This window comes from Antedon mediterranea, chromosome 8 (assembly GCF_964355755.1).
Source record: "Antedon mediterranea chromosome 8, ecAntMedi1.1, whole genome shotgun sequence".
Taxonomy (NCBI): Eukaryota; Metazoa; Echinodermata; class Crinoidea; order Comatulida; family Antedonidae; genus Antedon; species Antedon mediterranea.
Genome location: NC_092677.1, coordinates 11,746,600 through 11,766,184, shown reverse-complemented (window position 1 = coordinate 11,766,184; position 19,585 = coordinate 11,746,600). Strand labels below are relative to the sequence as shown.

The following is a 19,585-nucleotide window of genomic DNA, read 5'->3' as shown; positions in this document are numbered from 1 at the left end:
TCCCCGAGTTACGTATGGTTTCAAATTATTTACATATATATGTGGCGCCATCGTGGTAAACTGTAATAGAGGAATAATATAGTTTCTGAACTTAACAGTAACTTACAGTATCCGATTATTGGTACCTTAAATTAACTTAATAGCATCACAGAAAAATATCGTGATACACGTGCGCCTGCATCATAAATCCTAACCTTTAATAATCTTCCGTAACACAAGCACGTCCACATCACATGTGAAACATGTGATACTGTATCACAGAATTTGCCTAATGGATAAACATTATCATGGAGATACAGCACTGAGAATCGGCTCTTTATTTTACATTATACCAATTTCGAAATATTACTGAACCATTACATCAGTTTGTTCAAAACGTGTCGTCGCTAGGCTGCGTATAACAATACATATACATATTATTCTTCAGTACTCAATGATTACACAACTTTAAGCCAGAACAACAACACCACGGTACAGAAAAAACGGTAAGTCTCTTTTCCATTACTGTTTTTATTTAAATAAATTTATATAAAAATACAATAGGTTATAAAGTGAAATAGTAAAACAAAATCAACTGTCGCGTTTGAGATTCGAATTATTCGGGTCTCCCCTGACGAAATATATTAAAACTTAAAGTCACTGTTTCGATAACTCTTTACCGACGTTAAAAATGCGGCAATATTGTTAATACAGCAGCCTTTAGTAGAGAGATTATTTAGACGGTTAGGTTAGGTTAATATTAGGATTAGGAGTTATATGATATGGATGGGCCTGTTGCCGTCAGCAGATGTAATAATGCAGAAAGTTTAACGTCGCTAGACGTGATACACCACATTCTTAATTAAGAATTAAGACTTTAATGTTATTTTTGATACTTTTTTGTCTTATTTACGTGTGCCGCTGATACAAAAGCGTTTGTTCAATAAAGTTTATCTTTATCTTTATATTTACAAGGAATCGAATGAGAGTGTAATCTCACTCTCCCCTGGTGGTGGAAAAGACTTAGAGCCCGTTTCTACTGACCAGAAAATACGGATTAAATACTGTAATTTATTTTTTTTATTTTTTTTTTTTTTATTTTTTTTTTTTATTTTATTTCATCATCACCCTACAGTGACCAAACGTCACCATTAACAGGGTTGAAAGTCGTAAAATATAACATATTATATACAAGCAAAAATCAAAAGATAACAAGACAACATTTAAATATTACTGACATTAGACAAAACCTTGTGACGGAAACAAGCAAGGGAATCAAAAAAAATATCAACAGATCCATCAATTTTACATAGTGAGTGGTATAACTTAGGCAAACGATTAACAAAACCATTTTTAGTAATATTTACCCTCCCTCTTGATATAGAAAATAAAGCAGGATTACGCAATTGATATTGTGGAACAGAAATAGGAAAGTACACTTCAAAATTACCATGGAAAATTGAGTTCACAGCCTTAAAAAGAAAAATTAAATCAAATAACTTACGCCTACCCGCTAAATTAATAAGAACATCTTTGCTAATAGAACCAAATTTACGCACATAAAATCGACAAAACTTGTTCTGAACACTTTGTAATCTAGAAGACTGGGCAAGAGAAATAGAGTTAAAAATAACACTGCAGAATTCAAGATTCGACCTAACTAAAGATTTGTATAAAATAACTAATGCCTTTTTATCGTTAATATGTCTGCAATGTCTCCAAAGAAAACCCAAAAGTCTATTGCATTTAGAGACTATAAAATCAATATGTTTACAGAAGGTTAATGAACTATCTAAAAAAATACCAAGGTCTTTGTGAACAGAGACTCTTTCAAGTATAATATTCTTAATATAAAAGTCAAAATAGATGGGTTTTTTCTTAAGAGTAAAAGACATTGATTTGCATTTGGAGGCATTGACTGACATATTCCAAGTGTCGCACCAGTGAATGAGTCTGTCAACGTCTTCTTGTAACAACAACATATCATTTAAAGTTTGTATAGACTTAAATAATTTAATATCGTCAGCAAACATAAGAACATTAGAATGACGAGGAACAAAGGAAAAATCGTTGATAAACATAATGAATTTAAAAGAATGTTATTATAGTTATGCCAACTGCCAATAGGTCCCCATAAAAAGAACATATTTTTAATATGGTCTCGATCGTTAAATATCGGTTTTAAAAAAGTTTTCTGGATGATGTGGCGAAACTGTATTTTATATAAGTTAATTCAAATTGTAGATTCTATATAGTTTGAAAAAAAAAAGTGATCCTAAACTTCACTTAATATAATTATATATATAATAATAAATTTAGCACACAGACAAAACACCGAGAATAATTATTTAAAGCGAATAAACTGTAAAGTGTATTTATGGTAATACTTTATCATTAATTACATTTATTAAACGAGAAAACTTTTAATAATAAACAAATATTATATATATTAGTAATTTGTCAGTAAGTGTTTGATTAACTGTTTATTTTTGTTATATCCATGGGGATGGTTGCTAGAGATGTAAATAAAGGTTTTTTAACCAGGATTAATGGGAGGATTATTATGAGACACATGATTGCCCATGCACTAATTATTATAATAGTGATAGGAACACGGTTCAATCAGGGAGGTATAAAATAATAATTATTTTTTATACCTCCCTGGTTCAATAGTTTAATAAAAGGTTCTCACTAAAAATACTAATGGTATTTTTATTGTATTATTTTGTATAGGTTTAACAACAATGATTATGAAACTTCTGTCCGTCATTGTGATAGTAAGTTGTCTTGCTGCAAAAGGTAAGTCTACAAAAGATATCGACTTGGGAGATAGCCATTCTTACTTACTTACAGTACTTGTTACTTGTTTGCATAGCTATCCTCATTATTGGGGACATTTCGCCGTCATTGACATTATGTTGACATAGCACAACAATGAGAGACATTCATTTTGATGAGAAGGTCATGGAACACTAATAAAAAAAACTAAAAACCTAAAAACCACAATCAACAAAAAACACCCAATACACCAACTTAACAACAATACAAAATTCTAACCAGCATTCTTAACCAATTATCCAATAGGTAATCGAGACGCATGCGCACTAACCAAAACAACTTAACCAAACCCATGGACTAAAGCTCTCAATCAACCGTGCAACCAACCAATAAACAAACAATCACCATAAACAACAACCAACACACATCTCCCAAAACCAAATTACAGTAGTCAGAAATTTATGCTGGGGTTGGGGTAAATTATATGGAATATCAAAATGACATTGAACCGCCACCGGAGGTGGGGGTAATGGAGTGTAAAACATCAGAATAACCTGTACACTGGGAAGGTCTTCACATTTTGCGTGGGTATAGAACAATCTCAATTGAATGAATTTTGTTTTGTTTTAGGCAACTGTATCGATTGCTATACGTGTGTGACAACAGATAGCGGCTGCAATGACCCCTTTGACAGTGCAACTATCACCAGTACGACATGTTCTTCCTCCATCACTTCATGTGCTGTAAGTTACATTGTCTAACCCTGACATAAACAACATCTGTGGTGAAAGGGTTAAACGATTTTTAAATATAAATACGAAAATTACTCAATATAATCGTCCTCGAGATTTCACTGTATTTGTAATGTCGGGGACACGAAAATTACTCAGTAAATATATTTTTTTAGTTCACTAATATCTCTATGCTCAATATCAGTTCTCGGGCGGGGTTGGGGGTATGGATGGATATATAACATTTATTTATCCTCGAAACGTCCAATCAAGTTCATGTAATTACACATGTTTTGACTTTTAGTTTATGTTTTACTGTATTTATATTTTAAAGTTATTTTCTGTATATACATTATGTATGTTTATTTTAATTGGTTATTTCTTCGGCGCAAGTGAATGTGTCCAACATTGTTTCTTTTTTGTTTATTTATTCTTTATACTGGGTAGCCTTTTCAGTAAAAATAAATGTTCTCCCAGAAGGCCCAGTACACAAATCACACAGTAAAATTACAAAACAATTCAAACAACGTCTGTATTCCAGATTTGTGTACCCCCACCCCCCCCCCACCCTACTAAAAATAAATCTTCTTCTATCAGATTCCGTTCTATAGCCTTGGGTAATAATAAATTACCATTGCAACTGAACCTGGTTTCTTCTTTTTTTTAAATAGAAAACCAAAGTCAGCGCTAATGGTGTAAATTCTGTTACCCGAATATGTGGATCCGTTGGAAATACCTGTGCAGAATTTTTAGGGATTGAAACCTGTTACTCCACTTGTTCGACGGACGACTGCAACGGAGCGGGATTCGTCACCAGCAGCGTTGTCGTCTTGGTGACGTCAGCACTTATGTACCTTATCGTACGCTAAACGCGTGTCATATTTTAATTGAAAATTAAACTATGGCCTACTTCCCTAAATTTAAGTTTAATCATATGAGTTGTTTGTTAGTAGTGGAAGAGCCAATATAAGTCTGGTGTATATCCTTTTCATGTAATGCTGTGGTATTTAAAAAAAAAAATAATTTACTAACTTTTTAAAAATTGTTCGGTTTAACACAGAATGTTCTGAATTTCAACAGAGTTGTGATATTGTACAAGATTTATAGTAAAAGTTGCTGATGTGAATGACTTTTAATGCTTTGGTAATTCGATAATTAAAGAGATTTATGAAGAAACCACTGCTTAGCCATTATATTATTAAAAACACGTTTCGTTTGTTGATTTGAGACCACAAGACACGGTAACAACATACATGGTCAATTGCATATTTTATTAATATTACCAACTACTAAAAGTGAACTTTTTGTAGTCCGATTGTGATTCGGAAATTAAAACAGAATTGTTCACCAATATATTGTTGTTACATGACAGACATGTCAATAGAACAAATCAGACTGCGCCTACAATTTCTACATGGCTACGTTTTGTTAGAGACACGGAGTTCAATGAGCGTGTTTGTTTGAGTGGCAGCAGTGCTTTAGTATAGGCAAGCGCGGCGCGTTGGAAAATCGTTTGATGTCACCGTGGATGCATGCATAGACTTGTCTCTCTAGTATTGTTTCTGTTTACGCAGCGCCACCAGCGGGCGTTACCATTTTGTCTGCTAGGTATGACAGTCAACGTGTGACAAAATGTTTTATTTTTACGAATGATAAGCCGAATCGTCCGTGAAGCAATATGTAAATATTATTATACTGAACCTCAACATGGCGAAAAGACCGGCTTTTATCAACTTAAATGTACTGTACCAACACGAATGAGTAGAGGCAATTGAAATCTTGTTTATTCTGCAAGTACCATTACACATTTATTTAGAATCGGATTATTATTATTATTACTAACGTAATTTGATGTTTCTTATCTTCTACATTATTGCAACAATATTTATAACTTATAAATATTATATGATATATTCTAAAAAGTCAATCGTTGGAAAATTAATAAAAAATTTACTTAAAATTTAATAAAAAAGTTGCAAGAAGCACCAACCAAAAATTTATTAATTTTAGTCTCTTTTTTTAAAACTACAAAATATATTTTGTAAAAATTATCTAAAAAACATCACAATGTACAGAAAAACTGTACGCAAAAATCTCCCACACTAAGCTATAACGGTGGCCACTTTTGTTAAAAAAAATTTTAATGATTGAATTAATGCCGAGTTGCTTTAAAAATTGTATTAATTTAATTATACCAAGGCAATCTAACAACAGAACACTGAGCTCGACTTGCCAATAAAGAAACTTGTAACAGTACTGTGACCTCATGTCTGGCTGCGACAAATATCAAGATTACTGTACTATGTACATATTCTCCGCGGCGTGCAGTGTCTGTTAAGAGGCGTGAAACAGATTGTGTTGCAGCCACAGATAAACCCTTTGATCTTTGCAGCTTAGCATCCTGTTGTTAGAATGCCTTGATTTAACTACCTATTTATATTTATCAATCATTCATGGAAAACTTGAAATTATGTTATGCTACGTTTGAACTACGGTATATGTATCTATTATTGTTTATTTTGTACTCATCGTTAGGGGGAAAAATGTCTAAAACACCAACTATCAAGCACTACACTGGACTGTATTCACTGAAATGCACAAAGTTCTTAAACAAATTTGAAATAACCCACAGTAGAAACCAAATCCACGATCCGCGTCACAGCAGCTACTTGTTTAAGTTTAATGATGTGGTACTGTAGACTTTAGGCTTTTACAACATTTATGTTGCATTCAGCACATCACAGTTTGTTGGTTTCTACCAATGAACATATTTTCTCTACATTATTAATTAAAAAACATTTTGTTTTCAGTCTTAAATCATATTACAGCATTTTCAGATTTTCAATAATTTAACATCAATTTGGTTTTCCCTTCTCTTCACCATCTTTTAATTTGTCCCTCACTTCATTCATTTTATCTTTAACATCGTCCATCTTATCCTTCACGTCTTCCATTTTTTCCTTCATCCCAGCGTATGTTTCCTGCATCGACTCGCGGTAAGTTTTTTCCTTTGGCGGTAACGGTTTCATGAAGCCCCGCTTTCTCAAGGTTCGTATGGTCATTTCGGTAGCTGCTAGCGTTAGCGTGTAACGAGCTGGCGTCGCCACTTTGTACATTGCGTATGCTTGAAGGATGTTGCTGGCGCCGGAATTCTGTAACTTACTTAAGTACACCTCACTCACCCCAAAATTGTTTAGAAGAGGGACAATATCAATTCCACTACAAAATAAAATAGATTTAACTGATACAGTATTGTTTTTTCTTAAAGAAACTGGAAACTTGCAAGCGACAAATGTGGAAATAAAATGATAACATAAACTGTAATAATCTATTACTTGGAATCAATTTATATCAATCTCAAAAACATTCACATGCCTTTTATTTGATTTACACTACAGAGAATATGAATTAAGTGGGATTAGAGGGGTTGTGTTCAAAAGCACCAGAAAATCTACCAAAAGTACAAAATCAAACAATCATTTTAAGAAATTTTAAGCTAAAGTTTTTTTTTAAAGTACACTACAGTAAGAGTATTTAGTATCCAACTACTACTGAATAGGGGGCGCTGTAACGTTTTCATTTTTTTTTTCATCCAAAAGATTTGAAACATAGTGGGATAAACTCAGGAAATGGCATATTTTGAGCATTGAGTTCATCAACGGAGTATTTTGAGCGTTGACGTTTAACAACGGAGTATTTTGAGCGTTGAGTTTTTAACAATGACTACCGGTATTTTTAGTGTTCAGTTTAACAAAAAAGTAAAGTAAAAAAAGTAAGTTTATCAACGGAGTATTTTGAGCCTTGAGTTTATCAATGGAGTATTTTGAGCATTAAGTTTTCAACGGAGTATTTTGAGCTTTGAGTTTATCAATGGAGTATTTTGAGAGTTCAGCTTTTCAACAGAGTATTTTGAGCGTTGAGTTTTTCAACAGAGTATTTTGAGCGTTGAGTTTTTCAACGGAGTATTTTGAGCATTAATAGCTAAAGTAAATTAATGTTTTCTGTTTGAACGAAACATTACAGATTTTCTGTTGAGCACAAAGTTTCTGAATGCCAGGTGTTAAATTAGAATATGGGGGGTTAGTTAAAGTACAACTGGCAGAAAGAAAAAGAATCACTTACTGTGTGACTGCTACATAGAATGAACCAAACCAGACCGGCGCTATAATCCAGTGCACCGGTATGATAACATAACCATATGCCTTAGCCATCATCTTCATACGTGCCCAATTACTCAGTTTATTTCCCTTCTCATCATACATAGCAATAATTGGTTCTTCTTCATCAACCTGTCCTGTGTGGTTTTTGTCTATGTTCGACTTGTTACTGTCATGTGTGGAAAACAATCTTGAATTGAAGAACATATTATCTTCTAGTGTTTTATTGAAGGCAGACGCGTAGCAAGGATTTGTTTTTTTAGAAGAAAGCAATTTCTGCGATGAAGTTGGAAAACTAGAGATGGCGGCATATTGCATTCCAGTCCTTGTATGGTTGGAAAGTTGAATATCTGAAAGAGGATTAATAAGTAGTGTACAGTAGACCAGGAGTACACAAGGTTGATAGGGAGTCTATTGTTCAACTTTACTGTCTGGAAAAATATGAGTGTCTTCTAGCTACATTGTAGTGAAGTCTAGAGTCAGTATATAAATAAAATATATACTAGGCCTTTATTATATTATATAATAAATAAACCAAATAAAACACATATTTTAAAACGCCGTGGCTAAAGATACGGTACCGTATTCTAACTTCTGTTTACTAAAGGTACGGTAAAATTGCATTACGTCATAATCAGCCAATGGGGTGCTGGTACGTGTGTGACGTCATCGTATAAGGACTTGGGATTTTGTTTTCATATCGCGTCTGTTGTTGGTTGTATATATGTAGAGAATTCCTATCGGCGGCGCCAGGCTGCGTGGATGTGTGTGCTGGGCTGCAGATGAGGGTTTTATTTTTATTCCAAATGGCCTATTTAGGCCTATATTTTTTTAAAACTTTGTTTACAATGGTGACCATAAACAACAAGCAAATGCGGACAATAAAGGAGCCCTTAAATACTATGATTTAGACAGCAGTGTAGCCCCAGGGCTGACGAGTCACAGAAATCAGCGCACACATATGCAGCTGGCCACAGCCTGGAATCGCTTTCCCTTCACAAACAAACTCATATAATGAGGTTATACATAGTACGTAGTAAGTAGGCCTAGGCCTCTTTTAAAACGGTTTTCTCTATTCTAGAATTAAAATCAACATGGCTTTTCAATAATAATAACAGACGTAGGCTACATTTAGTTTTTGTCACACACGACGGCGATAATAGCGATAAATAAAGCATAAAGAAAATGCGGTTGATCACTGTTTTCGCCATACCTCCATGGTTTTCGCGATATGACGTCACACACGTACCAGCACCCCATTGGCTGGTTATGACGTAATGCAATTTTACCGTATCTTTAGTAAACAGAAGTTAGAATACGGTACCGTATCTTTAGCCACAGCGATTTTAAAATAGCCTAGGCCTAGTATTATTATAGACCTAGCTACCTATATTAATAAAATATTAATAAAATTTCAGGAATCATCATGTACAGTAGTTAGTAAAGTAGTAGTAATAAATTAGTAATACTAGGCTAGTATACATGATTTATTTATTTAGTAATACACTCACTAGTATTACATCATTTTTTTTTGTTCAATAAAAAAAACTACCGAAAAGCAGCTTTCTGAAAGTAGGTTAATGGAAACAAAGTGACACACACACAGGTACAATGTACTAGGTCTAAGTAACTGTATTAAAATTCCTGAGCTAACCCTAGGTCCTATACTACAAAACAAACACTCATGTAGGTCAAATGGATAGTAGCTTGGTCCAGCCGAGTCTATTAAATGGTATGGCCTAGGCTAGGCCTAGGCTAGCCTAGACTAGAGGCCTCTAGTAGGTATGCCAGATTTATTTAATAAAAACTTACGTTTAGAATTTTCCAAAAATATCGATTTTAATTGCATTCGCCAATATATTATATTCTTAAACATCTTTATGTAAGTATTTGTAAAACCAACATCTGAATCGATTATTTTGAACTTATCTTTCGACCAAACAATCAAATTTGTACGACGCACGATGATTTTTTTTCACGTGTTGTATATCGCCCTCTATAATAACTTCTTAAAAATCAACCTTAGCAACAATTCACGAAAAATGGCCGAAATAAACAATGGACTTTAAATTGCCTTTTTGACGATAAAAAAACATTTTAATACCAAATATGTAGTATTGAAAGGTTTTTATTAAAACAATTGATTTTTAGCGTACTTAATACTGAAATACGATGAGAGGTCTAGTTTTTATCAGCTCTCTAATAATAGGCCCTAGCCTACTACTAGTAGTAGGCCTAGCTAGGCCTAGCACTAGGTTAGGTCTAGGCTAGGGCCTAGGCTACTATAGCCTACTAACTAGGGCTAGCCTAGCCTCTAGGCTCTAGAGGCCTAGCCTCTAGGGCGGCCTTACAAGGCCCCAGCTAGGCCCTACCTCTAGGTAGCTAGCGCTGTCGGCTCTCAGGATAGTTTGGTATGGATGGCGTCCCATCGCAAAGTCGCCCCTTACACAGTCGCCCCATCGCAAAGTCGCCCCAAAACAAAGTCGCCCCGACACAGTCACCCCATCGCAAAGTCGCCCCATCGCAAAGTCGCCCCAACGCAAAGTTGCCCCATCGCAAAGTCGCCCCATCGCAAAATCGCCCCATCGCAAAGTCGCCCCATCACAAATTCGCCCCATCGCAAAGTCGCCCACGGTTTTATTTTGGTAGTTAGTACGCTGTTTTAATCATCGGTTGCGTTTGACATGGGTTGATCGCGTTGTTACTTTGGTCGCGCTAAATGTCGTATACATTATAATGTTTATCCTATTATATACATAATATATATTATGCACTTGTCAATTGCATGACCCACTATACGACCCCCGGGAGAGGTGCGTCATTTGTCAGATGTGCGTCATACTTTTGAATACCATGACGCACCCGTGCGTCAAAAAGGTGACTTACCTTTAGGTGACCATGACGCACCCATTTTGACGCACTGTGGCCATGTTGTTTATGATATGGTGGGTGGTAAAGTGACGGACATTGACACACCTTGTTCATTGATGTGACGTACCATCTAGGTTTTTTGACGCACCCCTGCGTCGGTAATTATTTGTAAATGACGCACCCATGACGCACCTCTCCCGGGGGTCGTATAGTGGGTCATACAATTGACAAGTGCATAATTATATCAGAAATCTCATATCTTAGTCTAATTAGTTAGTTAGGGATCAGCTATAATTTATTAATAAATAATAATAACTTATATTGTTTTAACATTTTAAAATTATTAATAGGCCTAGTAGGCCTATTAATTATTAATACTCAATAATAATATTAATGTATTATACGGGGTATTATAATATATAATAATAAACTGTTTTTCAGAAGTTCCACTACTACTACTAGCCTAGTACTACTGAAAGAAGTAGAGATGACAACTAAAGAGGATGAAGCGATTCTGACATCATTAGGTGCCATTGATATCAAACCAGTAGATTATGATCAATGGAAGAGAAAAGAGCGAAAGAAACGTGTCCAAAAGATCCTCAGTACTACATCACCTAACAGACTAGCAGCTGGTATGTCTGTTTGTGAAATAATGCTTATTGTGGATCCAACCAGGACATTAAGAAATTACTGAATTAGATTTGAATAGGACGATGATTCTTGGTATACCGTATATTTCGGTGTATAAGTCGCACCTGTGTATAAGACGCACCCCCTAACTGAGAGTAAAATATCGGTATTTTTTATATCGTCGATGTATAAGACGCACCTTATATTTCATCAAAACAATGTTTTTTTAAATTGTAATCAATATCATTGTAATAATATACGGTAGTATAGGCCTAAAATCCCTATTCGGTCGACAGGTTTGCTCTTTAAAGCCCTGTCTACACTATCAAACTAGTTTAACAAAAAAAAGTGTGATGTGCCTAAATATGGTGGTAGTGATATGCTTAAATATATGGTAGTGATATGACATCATCATGTCCATATATGGGCACATACCATTTGTTTGTAGACAGAGTGTAGAGCTTAAGAAATGTGACAAAACAAAATCCCTAGTAACAAAAAAAAGTTTGAAAAACAAAAGTTATAATAATTAACTAGAATTTAATTCGTCACTTTGACGAATTATAGGTGATCATTTTTATCATTTTACTGAAATTAATTTTTTTTAAACATGCACGTACGTTAACATACGATCGGAAAATGCTGATGTATGCCATCCTATACGCTTATAGTGCTGAATTGTGCCTATATGCCATATACAATATGTACAGTATATACAGTATATACGGTATATCTATATACAGTGTAGCATACATACTAAATACAGTGCAGAATAGGTGAAAATAACGGGACCCTCCTTTATTCCAAATTTTAAAATGATGACGTCATCAAATTGAAATACGTAGATAGCAATTTTGGAAGGAAATTATTTGAGAAACAACTTATTAATATGTTGAATAAATTGGGATACGCATAATATGGATGCGCGCTCTTTTAAATGTCATGAACTATGACGCAAAATATGAAAATACGACTTTTATAATTCAACTGGTCATATGATGACGTCACTACATCCGATGCGCAAAATTTTTACATGAATTCGTATCTACAATTCAACAGCTTCCAGAAAACGTTTTAATCATGAGTATTTCTTTTTATTCTGAGGAGCTATAACATATTGAAATTTACTGTAATGATGAAAATAAATGACCCAAGGAATTCACGCTTTTGAACATCATGACGTCATAAAAATGTTTAAAATGGTAAATCATTCGAAAGATAATTGATTGACCTAGACAATATCAAAATCAGGTGCAAAATGGAAAACGCATAAATGGATATGCGCTCTATTAAATGCGATAAGCTATGACGAAAGAGACAAAAATCCAATATTTTATATTCGAGTGGCCATACAATGACGTCACAATGTCCGGTTAGCCATATTGATGCATGATCCAATATCTACAACTCATCATCTTCCAGATTATGTAATAAAAATAACTTTCACCGTTTAGTTTAGAAAATATGACTGTTTAAAAAAAGGCATAATTTTGACGAATTTTTTTACTTTTTCATCAAAAACACGCGCAAATTCTCAAATTCGACGTGCTCGCATGACGTGATTTAAAGTCGAAATTGTTTAAAAGTTGGTAAAATTACGAGAAAAGGGCTGAAAAAACATGAATCAAGTGAAAAAATATGTTTTTAACGCTACATGCGTGCCGCGCGCGAAAAAATGTGCGCGCGCGTGGGAATTTTTGACATGCTTAAAATGACATGAAATGCGTAGAAAATTGATTAGAAATTGATTTTTCACATTTTAAACTTTTAACGCGAGATTTTACGCGCATGAACCTATGTACGCGTGCGTTTTTATTTGCTAATATTTTTACCCTTGACCTGAAGTTTACGTGTAGGGAATTTCATTAATATGTGATAATGAATTATGGAGATATGATTGATAATGCGATTTCACAAAATGGCGTATAAATGACGTCACGGATGAGTGATCACGCTGAAAAGCTTTTTAGGACTAAGTTAAAGTATTAGAAAGACATTGTGAAATTCTTGTGATCATTGCCATTCAACTTTATGAGATAATTGACACACAAAATCTGTACAGAAAGTAACAAATATTAAGATTTCATACAATAACAATAGGTGATCATTTTATTCTAAATGATCACCTAATAAACCAATTTTTCTTTACCTTATTTAGATGCTCGACTGAACACTGCAACCCATTCAACCTTTCATGTAAAGAGTGGTCACCGCTTTGATAAGCCTAGCTCGTCATCAGTGTGCAACCATAGTCACAAGAGGTCAGACCAACCAGCAGGACCTAGCAAGGATGAGCTAAATGCTGAACGACAGAGAGAGATAAATGTCCTGCAACTACTGATCAAATCCAGAAAGCAAGCTGTTACAAACTACAAAGCTAGGCATGAGGTTTTGTATCCTTTGAATCTTGGAATGGGTTTCTCGGCCTTCCATATTTGGGCTGGGTAGTAGAGAAGGGCCAACTTGGAAGAAAGCTGTTGTTGGGTTGGGATAGGTGTAAGCATTCCCCTTGCGTCACCATTTCTTACTTGGTAATACATTCAAAATGTCTACAAATTCTTCTTTAATGAAAGTGATTTTAGATTAAATGAAAATGAGAAGTTTCGGACAGAGATTGAAGGTGCAGAAGAAAAAACAGTATGTAAAACATTTCTAATTGTTTTTTAGCAGAGCTGGGCCAATAAATAGTTGACCCAAGTTTATTGATTACAAAGCAACCTTCCAACGACATTTACGTTAAAACTATTAAATATATATTTTTGTATATTTACAGCATAAAGATGTGAAACAAATTCTGCAGAAATATGAACGATATCGGGTAAGCATTATCTTGTTTTGATTATATCATAAGATACTGTATAACTGTGTTTTTCAAGTTTAAAGCTTTGTCTATACAACAATTAAACTAGTTTGATAGTATAGACAGAGCTTTATAGCAATCTAAAAACAAAAACGTTCATCCTATGTTTTGTAAAAGACTATATTGTTTTTAATTTTAATAGGGGGCTGTGTCAACATTAACTTTTAAGTTTGACAATGAAAAAGAAAAAGCATTAACAGAACTGAAAAATACAGAAGATGAAGTGAATGCAGGTCTCAAGGGTATGGTGAAAATAGTATAAATGTGTGTAGAGTGTGGAGAACACTAAACAGTAGTTTACAGTATATAGTTGACCATAGCCAGGCCTAACCGTAGCTATTCTTTCTCTTCATCTACAGGCCTGGAAAAGCAATTTTCCGAAGTACAACAAGCATTAAAAAATAAACGCACTGAGCTGAGTGTACTGCTTAGCTACAAAGATAAAGAATATCCTGTGAAAGCTATGAAAATAAATGCACTGAGGATACAAATCGAACAGTTGTCTAAAGAATTTGAGGTATTATGAAATTCATAAATTATTCCTACAAAATTATTTACCAATGTGCAAAGATAATTTCAGATTTATTAATAAAATGTTTCTTTATAGACAGAGCAAGTTGATCTTGAAAATATAATTTCAATCGAGCAAGAGAAATATGAGGTTAAAGGTCAAGAGACAATTGAAGACATCAAATCCGAGGCGACTGAGAATGCCATTGCTTCTATGCATGTGAGCCTCAAGGACATGGCACTACAAAATATGGTGATGAAAAAGGTAGATTACTTGCAATAGTAGGGGACTGGGTAGTACCCCAATTAAGGAGACACCTTCAGGATTCAATAGGTGTCCCGTGAATAAGGGTTGGCTATAGTGGTAAAACACACATAAAAACATTCTAACAACAGGATGCTGAGCTCCAGAGATCAAAGGGTTTATCTGTGGCTGCGACATGATCAGTACCACACCCCTTAACAGACACCACACGACGCAAAGAATAAGTACAGTACTGTTGGTATTTGTCGCAGCCAGACATAAGATCAAAGGACTGTTATGATTTCCTATCTTGGCAAGTGTTCTGTTGTTAGATTGCCTTGATGACAGTATCGCATGATCACTATTTGGGTGTCCCAAAGTAGAGGTTATACTGAAATTAAAAGAGTTAACTATGCACTCATTCACTGTAAATGAAACAGGTTATAGAATGGGAACAATGAATAAATTATATTTTAAGGAAATTGAAGAATATAAAGAAAACCAATTAAAGTTGGAGGAAGAAAACGAGAACCTTACAAAAGAAGTAGACGCACTCAAAGTCAGCCCAGAGATTAGTGTTCGAAAGCAACTATTTCCTCATCTTTATCGTACTATACCAAAGTAAGTAAAGCTATACTTTATAACATGGAATATGGTAAATATATGACACGACAGTAGTACAGTTCCATTTTATTACCATTTTCTAATAATGCAGATGCTTAATTTCCCAAAAAGAGGTAAAGTCTGGTAGCTGAAATCTGTATTAAAGTACTGTATTGTATACAGTACTAGTTAGGAAAAAGGGACCATACTAGTCTCACCAAAAAACAATATAAACACAGGATAATTGTCTTGTCTTACAGGTGTACTCCAGACATGGAGGTTGTATTAGATATACCCGTCCAAGAATGGCTTCCGATATGAAGTGATCATGGTTCGAAGGTCAATCTTCCAGTTTATCCGTCCTGCTGGTGCATTCTTATTACGTCAAATGATGCAAACTATTACATAGATGTATATTTAAGCATTGTTTTACACTGCAACATTTTAAACTTAATAAAAGTATACTGTACATTACAAAGAAATGAGTGTTTTTTTTTTACCATACTACAACAGACAAGAAAAAAGGTGAATACTTCTGAGTTTACTTTTTGGATGCAGGCACTCTAGTATGACGTTTTGCAGACTATTTTTATATTAGCCTCATTACTTACTACCAGCTGGGTGGTAGGGCCGCAGCTAGATCCCGGGAACCGGATTTTAGGCTGCGTAATAAAAGTTTGCGGAACGCTGCTAGTAGGTCTAAAAAATGGACAGCCTACACTGTCTTACTGTCAACTAACCTTAACAAGATGGTTGTGCTTCCGGTAAATGCTACAGATAAAACAAAGCATGAAAGAAAATTAACGAAACTAGCAATACAAAGATGGCAACAACTACTTTAAACAGCCACTCACTTTATTATTATCACATCAAAGATACACAATATCATAGACATGTGTTTCAGAGTAAGTATCGTACTACTTATATAATACTTCCAACCAGAGTTTCAAGATATTTTGAGGTCTTTCAAAATGGAAAATATTGAATTACTTCACAATCCAACTATTGCATTCACTATTCTTCAGTAACATTAATTAAACTAAAAGTTTGCGTTTCGTGAGATACCACTATTTAACTTCAAATTTAAACATTCAATCCCAATTATAAAATAACACATTCCTTTTTATAATTAGTGATATCAAATGGAAAAATTAACTATTTTACATGTGATTTATTGCGATAAAAAGAGACTGTTTCAAAATCTGTTTTAATTTTCTGTTTTATATTTCTAAATGTAATGTTATCTTGCACAGGTGTGTGTGTTTATTTCTTCCAATCGTTTTTTTCGTAGTCCCATCGTGAAGCGATGCCAGTTACTGGATTGTTTCTAATAGCTATACTGTATTTCAAATTTTCCTCTTGCCATTCCGGAGTCATAGATCTAGGTAGCTCGGGTGCAACTATTAGAAAAGAAATATTTAGTAAATATTACTTGAGATGTTTTTTTCCCCAAAAACATGAAAAATGAAGATTAATAAAAATAGACTTTGTATAGGCCATCTTGTAGTTTTAACAAACTTAATCACTTCCGTAGAAAAAAATACCCCAAAAATAATGTTTTCACTTAAAATAACACATAACCAGTTAAACTTAACCACACTACCTGTGTATGCCTCTTATCTTACAACATGTTCAAAATTCTATAAATAGGATGTTAGAACTAGAAACTTACTAAATTTTTTCTGGAACGCAAATACAAGAGCAGATACTGCCAGGCCTATTAAGATACCGCCTATAACATATTTAGTTTCACCAGTTGGAGCACGCATCTCTGCATATGTCTTATTGAAACTCAGTCTGTACACTACAATAAAACAAGGTAAGAATGTTATTAAAATGCTTTAAAATTGTTAACTGTCAATTCTCCAAACCCAAGTCACCCTGCAGTGTGAATGTAATTGGGGAGTTGCTGGAGTTTACAGATAGATACTACTGTAGGCCTTGAATGATCAGTTACTGCAGTTTAGATACAAGCCATAATGTACACAAAAAAAACTATTTTTAACTGTTTATAAATATAACATTCATATGCTGCCAGAATAAAATATGTTATTTTAAAAAATGTACTTCTGGAATTATTAAATTTGAGTTTAATTTGTTAACTTTGATTCTTACATTGAATCTTTTCTTCGGCTGTTAAGTTCTTCCAGTCACCGGTTTCTTTTTCTTTTAATGCTTTCATTTCTGATGATAAGTCAATATCCTTGACATATTTTACTTTAGGGGCAGGATAGTCCAACCTGTCGTTATAGACGTAATTAGGGTCGCCCTCACGTGACACTTGGGCAACGGTGCCAGCAAAGCGGCGAGCTGTAAATCTAATATGTTGCGACGTCAATCTTAGAAGTGCCATTCTGAAATAAAAGAAAATCATTAGTCACTAGGCCTGTCAATTAAAATCAAGTATAATACTAAACTAATAATAGTAAAATAAACACTAATTTTTAAATACATACAGTAGACCTTAGTATGTTACGCCTATTATATTATTCATGCAAAACCAGGCCTAAAATAATATTATATCTAAAATAAGTAATCTGTCTTAGGCTAAACAAATGTATGAATAAACCAAAAAAAGATGATTCGATGAATTTAAATAAATGCATTTCATCAGTATATGATGAATCCTTTGTTCTGTTACCAGCAATAAAATTATGCAGTAGCCGTCTCAAATAAAAAAGATTGGGAAAAATAATGCCAAATCCCCAAAATGTGGCCCTAAATAGCACCACCACGGTTGCATGTCTAAAAAAAACGTCTGTAAAAACACAACATTTAGACATTTATAATTTTTTAGCTGAAAACGTATTAGGGATTTAGACCTACATATGATTTCAGAACAATTGCGAGACTAAGGATATCGCCGCACACGCTCGCCGTACAGCCATCACCGTAAATTGCTGTGACGTCACAGGTGCATTGCAAAATCTACTTACCGAGTCCAGATAATCAAAAGAAACAATAAAAAAAATCAACATTTATATTTTTATGATTTATTTACAAAGTGTGTAAATACAAGAAATGTTCCCGATTTGCCAAAAAAAGTCTTTATGTCAATTTTATGATGCAAATAATAATAATAATGTTTTCGCTTATAAGTGTTTCTACATGGGATTCAATAACCTGCATGATCTCTGAAATAGACTGAGCAAGGTCAATCGCGGCTAGCTTCGTCGGTTTCGTTGTGTGCCTATTCTATAGGCTATCGCACACATGGTAGTTTGTGAGCAGCCTTTTCTATTGTACGGAAAAAACCTGACAGACCTGTTTTGTACGATTTGATATTGAGTTAGGTGAATGTACAAAATTGCAAGATTAAACAAAATATTAATAATTATTCTTCTGAGACTGTGGTATTATATTTTTAGTTGTTCAAAAAACACAAAATTATACCAGATTAGGTCTATGCCAAAAACGGCTAAATATTAATAATGCCGCAGCATTATGCAAGATGCCGTGCCGTGCGTGAGTGGGCCTCCAAAAATAATGCAAAAAAAAAGCATAATATTAATAATAAATAATGCCAGAAATGGCAAATAACGGGCGCAGCAGGCTATATTATGTGCCTAGTACTTAGTACTAGTACACTGATTGAACTAAATAAATATCCAGTCCAGTTAGCTTAAATCAGCCCAGCCTACAATACATACAGTACGTCTTAATTAACAGGTCTACTACTATCTAGCCTAGCAGTAGGCCTCTAGGCCTAGTAGGTAGGGCCGGCCTAGCCTATACGAGGTACTTTATAGGCCTATAATACCGTATAGCTAGCTAGCCTGAGTGAGTGTTGGGCGAACCACCTCCCGACCGGAGGTCTAGGCCTAGCCTAGCATCAGCCTAATATAACTAGGCTAGGCCTAGCTAGGCTAGCTAGCGAATACCGGCCTACTACTACTAGGCTAGAGGGCCTAGCATAATTCCAATGAGTAATAACTAAGAACAAGAGCATACTAAAATACAACAAAAATAGTACATAATTTAAAATAATCATTCTATAGTTTTTATTATTTAATATAAATCAATAACACGTACTTTTGCTAAAAAAACACAAATTCCGTCGGCGTGAACTTCTACGAAATGCACAATTCAAGATGGCGATCAAAGGCAAGTAGTAGTCAGTCGTGGTGGCAGCAGACAAAATAAAAAGTTTCAACCATCATTAATTTTGGTTGTTGGTGGCAGTATGCCATGTAAACAAGGGCTAAAGATCTTGTAAACA

General features: G+C 34.4%; 4 protein-coding genes across 5 annotated transcripts; 2 read left to right on the top strand and 2 right to left on the bottom strand.

The window, feature by feature from the left end:
• The first annotated feature begins 385 nt into the window (after positions 1-385).
• On the top strand, positions 386-4,632 carry LOC140057798 (uncharacterized). The gene is made up of 4 exons (XM_072103539.1): positions 386-485; positions 2,713-2,778; positions 3,388-3,500; positions 4,160-4,632. The coding sequence occupies exons 2-4, from the start codon at positions 2,724-2,726 to the stop codon at positions 4,355-4,357; spliced, it is 366 nt and encodes a 121-aa protein (XP_071959640.1). The 5' UTR covers positions 386-485; positions 2,713-2,723; the 3' UTR covers positions 4,358-4,632.
• A 210-nt stretch (positions 4,633-4,842) lies between these two features.
• LOC140057786 (uncharacterized) lies at positions 4,843-9,766 on the bottom strand. 2 transcript variants are annotated; one of them, XM_072103523.1, is made up of 3 exons: positions 9,458-9,766; positions 7,611-7,995; positions 4,843-6,707 (listed from the first exon to the last, which is right to left on the bottom strand). In XM_072103523.1, exons 1-3 carry the CDS (start codon positions 9,519-9,521, stop codon positions 6,344-6,346), a joined length of 813 nt encoding a protein of 270 aa, XP_071959624.1. In that variant the 5' UTR covers positions 9,522-9,766; the 3' UTR covers positions 4,843-6,343. The 2 variants fall into 2 exon arrangements, with proteins under 2 accessions (XP_071959624.1, XP_071959623.1); XM_072103522.1 differs by lacking the exon at positions 9,458-9,766 and adding an exon at positions 8,775-8,863.
• A 37-nt stretch (positions 9,767-9,803) lies between these two features.
• LOC140057783 (uncharacterized protein C20orf96-like) lies at positions 9,804-15,823 on the top strand. The gene is made up of 10 exons (XM_072103516.1): positions 9,804-9,824; positions 10,958-11,151; positions 13,308-13,542; positions 13,732-13,786; positions 13,923-13,967; positions 14,152-14,251; positions 14,369-14,526; positions 14,617-14,784; positions 15,242-15,384; positions 15,627-15,823. The coding sequence occupies exons 2-10, from the start codon at positions 11,004-11,006 to the stop codon at positions 15,685-15,687; spliced, it is 1,113 nt and encodes a 370-aa protein (XP_071959617.1). The 5' UTR covers positions 9,804-9,824; positions 10,958-11,003; the 3' UTR covers positions 15,688-15,823.
• Positions 15,824-16,203: 380 nt separating this feature from the next.
• LOC140057793 (cytochrome c oxidase subunit 4 isoform 1, mitochondrial-like) lies at positions 16,204-19,485 on the bottom strand. The gene is made up of 4 exons (XM_072103533.1): positions 19,399-19,485; positions 17,482-17,720; positions 17,039-17,170; positions 16,204-16,766 (listed from the first exon to the last, which is right to left on the bottom strand). The coding sequence occupies exons 2-4, from the start codon at positions 17,717-17,719 to the stop codon at positions 16,630-16,632; spliced, it is 507 nt and encodes a 168-aa protein (XP_071959634.1). The 5' UTR covers position 17,720; positions 19,399-19,485; the 3' UTR covers positions 16,204-16,629.
• Positions 19,486-19,585: the final 100 nt, after the last annotated feature.

Excerpts from the sequence above, each read along its gene's own strand:
- LOC140057786 (XM_072103522.1), bottom strand. The coding sequence starts at position 8,856 with ATGGCGAAAACAGTGATCAACCGCATTTTCTTTATGCTTTATTTATCG. Across the intron at positions 7,996-8,774 it reads GTGTGTGACAAAAACTAAAT|ATATTCAACTTTCCAACCAT; the intron begins GTAGCCTACGTC and ends ATCCTCTTTCAG. Across the intron at positions 6,708-7,610 it reads TTCTATGTAGCAGTCACACA|TGGAATTGATATTGTCCCTC; the intron begins GTAAGTGATTCT and ends TTTATTTTGTAG.
- LOC140057783 (XM_072103516.1), top strand. The coding sequence starts at position 11,004 with ATGACAACTAAAGAGGATGAAGCGATTCTGACATCATTAGGTGCCATT. Across the intron at positions 14,252-14,368 it reads AGTGAATGCAGGTCTCAAGG|GCCTGGAAAAGCAATTTTCC; the intron begins GTATGGTGAAAA and ends CTTCATCTACAG. Across the intron at positions 15,385-15,626 it reads CTTTATCGTACTATACCAAA|GTGTACTCCAGACATGGAGG; the intron begins GTAAGTAAAGCT and ends CTTGTCTTACAG.
- LOC140057793 (XM_072103533.1), bottom strand. The coding sequence starts at position 17,719 with ATGGCACTTCTAAGATTGACGTCGCAACATATTAGATTTACAGCTCGC. Across the intron at positions 17,171-17,481 it reads AGCCGAAGAAAAGATTCAAT|TGTACAGACTGAGTTTCAAT; the intron begins GTAAGAATCAAA and ends GTTTTATTGTAG. Across the intron at positions 16,767-17,038 it reads TGCGTTCCAGAAAAAATTTA|TTGCACCCGAGCTACCTAGA; the intron begins GTAAGTTTCTAG and ends CTTTTCTAATAG.
- LOC140057798 (XM_072103539.1), top strand. The coding sequence starts at position 2,724 with ATGATTATGAAACTTCTGTCCGTCATTGTGATAGTAAGTTGTCTTGCT. Across the intron at positions 2,779-3,387 it reads AAGTTGTCTTGCTGCAAAAG|GCAACTGTATCGATTGCTAT; the intron begins GTAAGTCTACAA and ends GTTTTGTTTTAG. Across the intron at positions 3,501-4,159 it reads CCTCCATCACTTCATGTGCT|AAAACCAAAGTCAGCGCTAA; the intron begins GTAAGTTACATT and ends TTTTTTAAATAG.